The sequence below is a fragment of the Paramormyrops kingsleyae genome, chromosome 2 (assembly GCF_048594095.1).
Source record: "Paramormyrops kingsleyae isolate MSU_618 chromosome 2, PKINGS_0.4, whole genome shotgun sequence".
In the NCBI taxonomy this organism is placed as follows: Eukaryota; Metazoa; Chordata; class Actinopteri; order Osteoglossiformes; family Mormyridae; genus Paramormyrops; species Paramormyrops kingsleyae.
The window spans coordinates 17495054-17502626 of record NC_132798.1 but is presented as its reverse complement, the minus strand read 5'-3'; the positions used below and the strand labels follow the sequence as shown (position 1 = coordinate 17502626).

General features: G+C 43.2%; 1 protein-coding gene across 2 annotated transcripts; it reads right to left on the bottom strand.

Annotated features, from left to right (window-relative positions):
- Nucleotides 1–807: 807 nt before the first annotated feature.
- Nucleotides 808–7107, bottom strand: LOC111855118 (uncharacterized protein C22orf15). 2 transcript variants are annotated; one of them, XM_023833801.2, is made up of 6 exons: nucleotides 6595–7107; nucleotides 6259–6345; nucleotides 5012–5134; nucleotides 4567–4641; nucleotides 4371–4436; nucleotides 1071–1206 (listed from the first exon to the last, which is right to left on the bottom strand). In XM_023833801.2, the coding sequence occupies exons 1-5, from the start codon at nucleotides 6617–6619 to the stop codon at nucleotides 4372–4374; spliced, it is 375 nt and encodes a 124-aa protein (XP_023689569.1). In that variant the 5' UTR covers nucleotides 6620–7107; the 3' UTR covers nucleotides 1071–1206; nucleotide 4371. The 2 variants fall into 2 exon arrangements, with proteins under 2 accessions (XP_023689568.1, XP_023689569.1); XM_023833800.1 differs by lacking the exon at nucleotides 4371–4436 and having other exon boundaries at nucleotides 808–1206.
- Between the last annotated feature and the right edge of the window lie 466 nt (nucleotides 7108–7573).

Sequence of the window (7573 nt, the reverse complement as noted above, 5' to 3'; positions counted from 1 at the left end):
TCCATATAGTGTGTGTATATTTAGTTCAATCAGAGGAAATGTGCTGTTGACAGACAAATAGATTTTTATTTCTCTTTTTCATTTGGTCTTAGTAAAAACTGATTAAGAAAAAGATACAGAGTTGGGTTTGTAGTGTTGTCATGGGACTGGCCCACGTAATTTTCTGCTGGCCCACTCTTTCTAAGATTTCTGACTCCACCACTGTATGACATCCATATAACTTGTTTCCTTGAACAATATTGTCATTAATCAATTACCTTATCATCTACTGATAACGTGCATGAAGCTTTTTGACAGGAGGGTGAGACAAAACAATTTTTTATAGAATCAGCAAATCCCATGCCGTTTGCCATCTGTATAACTCTAGGGAACATAATACAGCCCAGGAGCGATCGTTCAACGTTTTTCACATCACCAGCATGTCATTAAGACCTCCAACGGTTTGAAGTCCAGCTAAGCAGCTACTGTCTCTGGGTTTAGTCATTAATTTGCCGGATGGGTTATTATTTGCCCTGTGAGCTGGGGTTTGCAGGAGTAACCTGCGACTCATTTGCATGGCTGGGGTGGGGGGGTGATACTCACTGTGCCGGCAGGACTCTGGGAGGCCTGAGCTATAGCCGGGGCAGACAGGCACCTGCCTGTGACATGATAGGGTTCAAAACCACTGAGCCAATCCTGCCCCTCAATCCACCCCCTGCTATCAACATGGAGAGCGAATGACCACATAGAGCACAATTCATTTTAACAGCTGTGGTTATGGGAGACAGATCACTACCAGCTATACACTGTGAAAACAGACTATAAATCCACTAGTAATTGACTATTTTACTTTGTTTTGCAGCACATCTGACAATAATACAGTTGCATATTTCACTGGTACAGGTCAGGGTGACTATTTTGTTCAAGAGTACAGCTACAGCATCAAAGTCGATCAGGAAGATTATGATCACAGTTTAGGACGTGTCATTTGTTCAGCTTTTAAATGGTAATTGCACCCATATCTTTGGGGGGGGGAGTATTCTTCTTCATTGCTGCCCTCTTCTCCATCTCCCAGTCAGCTCTTGGATTGGGTGCCACCAGCCCGCCTGGGGCTCTTGGACTTGGTCATGTGATTTGTGGGCGTGTCCCTCAGCTGCCTGGACTTCCTGGACCCCAAGCCCCGCTTGTCCCGCTCCTTGTGTGGGTTCGCCAGCCTCTTCAGCAGCTCTGCCAGATGATGGACATGTTCTTCCATTAGCTCACATTGTGTTACACGTTATTGTGGGACAGCAGATATTTAATCCCTGGCTCAGTGGGCTAAGCCTCTGTAACCATGATCGGAAAGACGCTGGTTCAGAAACTGCTCTCTGGGTGGTTGCCCTTCGCATGCCAAGCTTGTTCTCATGGAGAGCAAGATGGGGTAGACAACAATTGAATTTTTCCATGGGGGCCAATAATGTATCGTTAATTTAGTGAATTCAGAAACCATACTTACGGTGTAAAAAAAACAATAAAATAAATGCACACAATCTGTAGTGATGCCTGTTTTTAAATCCAATCACAGCTGAGAAGCTGCCTGTTGGTTTTCCTGAAAATTCTGAAACACACACGGTAAATTTGCATTTTCTGTCACCATTTACATAACGGAACAAAGAAGAGCAAACTGCAGGATCACCGTCATGAAAACACCAAGCTATCCAAGGCAGCGTCTGACAGGAGCATGACCGCGCTGCACGTTTCTCCTCACCTGCCAGTTATTTTGCATTATTTATAAAATTACTTGAACGTTAAGCCAGTTCACGTGGCGTCTCCGGTGTTTGTAATTATAGCGTATACTCTAATATCAGCCTTTGAGGAAGGGGAGGGGACTCTCTCTGCCTTCTCACGGCACTTGCCTTAAGAAGGACAGCTTGCAGCATGGCTGTGCATTACCAGGCACGTGTACGGCCCTCACATTTCCCAAGGTCTGCAGTGTCACACGTGTACGGCCCTCACATTTCCCAAGGTCTGCAGTGTCACACGTGTACGGCCCTCACATTTCCCAAGGGCTGCAGTGTCACACGTGTACGGCCCTCACATTTCCCAAGGTCTGCAGTGTCACACGTGTACGGCCCTCACATTTCCCAAGGTCTGCAGTGTCACACGTGTACGGCCCTCACATTTCCCAAGGTCTGAAATGTCACACGTGTACGGCCCTCACATTTCCCAAGGTCTGCAGTGTCACACGTGTACGGCCCACACATTTCCCAAGGTCTGCAGTGTCACACATGTACGGCCCTTCACATTTCCCAAGGTCTGCAGTGTCACACGTGTACGGCCCTTCACATTTCCCAAGGTCTGCAGTGTCACACGTGTACGGCCCTTCACATTTCCCAAGGTCTGCAGTGTCACACGTGTACGGCCCTTCACATTTCCCAAGGTCTGCAGTGTCACACGTGTACGGCCCTTCACATTTCCCAAGGTCTGCAGTGTCACACGTGCACGGCCCTCACATTTCCCAAGGTCTGCAGTGTCACACGGGGACACGCCCTTCTCCCACATACAGTAAATGTTATTTATTCCTACCGCCAGTGCTATCAGTCTTAAGAGGCTGCAACAGGATACAAGCATACAGTTCAACTTACTGTTACAGCAGGATATTTACTGAAGACGATCAGATTAAAGATCCCTTTCAAAGTCACATCAGCACTCATAATCGCATTTCCAACATTTTCATCCCATATCCAGCCCATTAATCTCAGCTCACCCCCACCTTCCCACCACTAGTATGTGTCACATAAACAAGATTCAACTGATACTGTCCAGGGTGTCCACTCCCATGTTTCCTAGGAAGCCCTGGACTCACTGGAACGGGCATCCAGGTGTCTGCACGTGATCTCAAGCTTATTAGACGATAAGTCAAGCCATTGGTGTAAAGCAGTGATGTGGAACGGTTCTCTAAGCTAGAACGGAGATTATGAGCCAGGCCTTCAGGTCCAACATCAGTGCCTGATCTCAGAAATGCCCTTTTGGTTGAATGGGCTAAAATTCCCTCAGACATACTCCACAATCTTGTGGAAAGCCTCCCCAGAAGAGTGGCAGCTGTTATAGCTGCAAAGGGGGAACCAACTCCATATTGATGCCTACTGATTTAGAATGGGATGTCATAAAAGTTCCTGTAGGTGTAATGGCCAGGTGTCCCAATACTTTTGTCCATAAAGTGAACTTTTACCAGCTTGGAATGTGAACATTTAAAAATGTCTTCAATTAAGACATGGTGTATGACTGTGTGTTATTTAATCAAGCCTTTTATTATTATGGCTTAGGTGAATGTCATATTACATTTTAGCATCAATTAAAGCAGGGATTCCGATCAGTCCAGATAGTCCACAAACTATTTCGTCATAGAGGTACGCAGCATATTGAATCATGGCACTTTCCAATATTTTCTATTACTTCATTGTCTCTGATTAATATCTTCTATCCTGTTCATCTGGGGACATATTTAATCATCCTGGCTGTGTATCAAATAAAACTTTCAGTCATTTAACTTTCAAAGGCACTTTAGTTATTTGTCAAACATTAAATATTATAAATCCCAAGACTCAGTATTTAAATCAAACTGTGTTGTCATTAACTACTCCATCTATGTTCTAAAGAAAGATGCTGGTTAGGGTCATGAGTGGGGGGGTGGGTTGATCTGGAGCCTATCCCATTATCCCATGCAACATGGTGCACAAGGCGATACATCCTGTTTGCTAGACTATTGCAGGCCACATGCACACACTCAGACTCTACGGGCAACTTAGAGACACCAGTTAGCATATCTGCATGTTTTTGCAGCTTGCTGGAGTGCGATTTCCTATTCAAGACAAGTCTGCACACAGATGCACACGCATTCACAGGTACGTAAGAGTCTTATTACCTTGTAAATAGTCTGTGAGGTTTGCAAACTACCCCAACGCTTTTGATGCAGTTGATTTTAGGTTTATAATGAAATAATCTAGATTTCCCGTAAGAATTCTTGCGTGAGAGTAAGTCTGAAAGCGTGAGATGCGTGAAAGTTGGCGACCCTGGGTCAGTGCTGTCATCTTAACCACTGTGCTACCCTTCATGTTGTGAGATGGGTCAGACCTGAAGCCAGAAATTAATTTCGTGGGAGGGAGGGTTTTGATAATGCTCAGTATATTTTGCCAAGCGGGAGGCTGCAGCAAATTTCGAGGAGGGTGCAGGCTCATGGCTACGTGTCTGATTTGGTTTCACTAGTGGGGCAGGTGGGTTGCGTACGGACCCAAAATCATACTAATCTTGTCATCCATTACGTGACCTTTCCCCTTTTGCGCCTGGAGGGGCTGACTCAGTCCCATCCCTAAGGATGCTTCTTTAGACAGAGCTGAAATCCAGGGGCTCACCTCAGATGACCAGGAGGCGTCCACTGAGCACAGCAAATCCCTCCTCTGCAGCTGCTATCGTCACGCCTGCTTAAAAGGCCAGCTTGTCACCGAGATGCCAAATTAAGGCAATCTCCCACTGAGAAAAAAGTGCGAGGCAGAACAGCTCGCATGTGGCCGGTTACTGTGTCTGCACCTCGATTGTTAGTCGATTTACCTGCCAATGCGGGATGGCTCTTCCCCACATCACATAGGAGGGGCTCACTTCTGTTCCCCTCTGGACCTTCCATGGCTAAACACAGTGAAATGTTATTGTTTAATTTAGTTATTAAGGGGAAAAAAAGCACACAGGTGCACACAGGCCAGCAACAAACAATATTGATGAATTAGTGTAATTAAACATTAAAAATGGAATATGATAAAAGGCAAGAAAGCGTTTTATTAAATTTGTTCAGTTTTTAATTCTACTGCTACAAACTACCATAGAAGCATAATGTATTTCAATTTCTCTAATTTATTTTGAAATATTAAAAGAAAAATCCATGCTGCTTTTCAATTATGTTTCAAATAGGCCTAACCGAGAATAACACACAAAACTGGAAATTACTTGAGGCAACTAAGGTTATGCATGTACTGTAAGTGGAGATCGACTGAAAACTCACGGGTGAGCCGGACGAGGACGTAGCTGTGCCGGTCCTTCAGCAGGCTGCTGGCCGGCTCCGTGGAGCGCTCACGGCCGCTCAGGGAGACCAGCTCGCCGCCCGTGTCCAGCAGGTCCACACGCTCTAAAGCCGGTATTCACACCGTCTCGTAGGGCATGCTTTTCCACTACCGCAAATAACTTATAATCCTTACCGGGTTTAATCAGTATTTATCATTTAATACATGCACTTTGTTTTTACCTTATTTGATAAACTAATAACCTTCCCCTCAATAATATACGGCTGCTCAAGCCTCGCCACACTTAGGACCCCGCATGTGCAACAGAGAATAAAATTTTTAAATCATGTAACGATGTTGCTTTGGAATTATTTCAGTCCTGATGTTAATGTGTTTCATGTATCCAGAATGAATAACGCAATAGATAATGTGATGGATGTTTACAACATATTATACGCTTTATACCATGAAGAATATCCAGAATGCTTCAGGTTTTAAAAGTGGTCAATAAATATCTAGGGACGTCTTTGACAAGTAATCATAAACAACTGCTAATGTCAATTAAAAAAAACTATTTGTGTTTATGTTGTGTGAATTTTTATGCATAAACTGTAATACTTTGAACTGAAAAAAATAACATAGATTTATAATAGATTGATGATTATGACACATAGATCGTGCACAAGTATATGCATAGGACATTTTCTTACAAACATGTTAAACAGATAAACTACACTGGAAAAGGGTGAAAAACTTTTCTTTCAAACCGGAAAGGCCTGGGAGGGGCGGGGCCTGGGAAGGATCCTAACCTTCCTGTTAATCACTCCCAGCTGCCTCTCGTGAACTCTCTCCTTAGTCGTAAGTATAAGTGTGTTCGTCAGTACAGTCATTGACGTCGTACCTTCCAATTACCTGTGCCCTTCCTAATTTGTGGTCCTCCCGTTTTGATCCCCACCATCCAGTTTATTTACAATCTTTGTCCTTTGAGTTCAATAAACCTCTTATTTTTTTGCAACCACGCCTACCCTCGAGTCCTTCGTCCCGATCGACACTGTGATTGCGATCTCCAGCATAACGAATCAATAATAACTGTATTAACAATAAAAATCCCCAAAAAGATCAGCACAGTCCAAGATTGTTGCACCTCACAGGGCTATTTATTTAGGCTACCGAAACGACTTACAATAGTAACAAGAGTGATATCAGATCAAGATTTATCAGTTGAATTGGGGTTTAATTTTATTCTTACCTTCGGGGTCCACATTACAACGCTCTTTTAGACAGTGAATGAAATTAATGATCCTGCAGTCCGGATTGAAAATTTCCTGCTGATTTTCTGTGGAAAAAAGTTAGCGGAGTTCCTTAAAGTTCGTGTAAGTCCTTTATATGCATAGAAGTCGTGGATCCGAACGGCATAATGAAAAACACTTTTTAGAATCGATCATTCCACTGATATCTGTTTTTTTCTGTGAATAGGCAAATTTGCTAGTGATTTGCATCTGTCACGTAATATAATAATTCAACTTGGAATGAAGACGTCGTACCTAAGTAAGTTATTTACTAAATACTTATTGTGTATACTTACCTCCAAATTGCACTGTGACAAACATTTCCTGTGTGGAGGGTTTACTCCAGCCTTCTACTGCGGGCGCTTTCTCTACTTTTCCCAGTTAAAAAAGCAGTGAGCTGCTTGGCACAGATCCCATCGGCGGGGAGCTTTGAATCACTGTTTCTTGACAACAGTTATACTTGGTGATAAAGCCTTTATTATTGACCTGGAGTGTAAATGACAGCAGGAAAACGCCTCCAGGCCCCGATCACATGGCAGCACCAGGGGAGCTTACAGTGTGCGTTACAAACACGCCTTCATCGCACACGGGCGTCCATCCTTTAAAGTTGAATTTTGATTTTAACATGTACAACAAATAAATATAGCTTGCTTATCACATAAAACTATTCCCGCACAATCGTACGTTGTTTTACTATATTAATAAGTATTTATGCGCGGTGATTGCGCTTAAATTCGTTGCAATCATGCTGGAGACGATAGGAAATGTCTCCTCTCTAATCCCTGCGCTCTTGAAACCTGCTTTCGGGCTTTTTTGTGCGTCTCCATGGAGTCAGCATAGAGACAGACGGGTTCTTTCGCTTTTATTGCCACTTTGAGTCAGCTGCAAGAAGCTTTTAATTGCTGCATATCCATTACAGAATTTTCCTACCATACAGCTTTGAAAACAGCCTGTTTTGTGGCGCTTTCTCATATTGACTAAACATTGTAGGCCTATTGTGCTCAGATTTACAAGTAGGGCCGACATCGCAAAACAGTGTAATAAAACTTATTTTTTTTAAAAAACGAACACATACACAACCTTTGATACTTGTTATTCTGAGGAAATTTGGTGTGATTCATAAATATAATAAGAATTACGTCCATAATTAGATACCCAGGGTAGTGATTTCATTGCTGAAATCTCACGCAGGTCCTACAACTGAAAAAGCAGTTGTTTTCTGGCAGTTGTTTTTGTGTTAAGTTCATTTCCACACACTCCATGCATCCATCAAGC

Excerpts from the sequence above, each read along its gene's own strand:
- LOC111855118 (XM_023833800.1), bottom strand. The coding sequence starts at position 6,619 with ATGTTTGTCACAGTGCAATTTGGAG. Across the intron at positions 4,642-5,011 it reads CGTCCTCGTCCGGCTCACCC|CCATGGAAGGTCCAGAGGGG; the intron begins GTGAGTTTTCAG and ends CACTGTGTTTAG. Across the intron at positions 1,207-4,566 it reads GAGCCATCCCGCATTGGCAG|AGCTGCTGAAGAGGCTGGCG; the intron begins GTAAATCGACTA and ends ATCATCTGGCAG.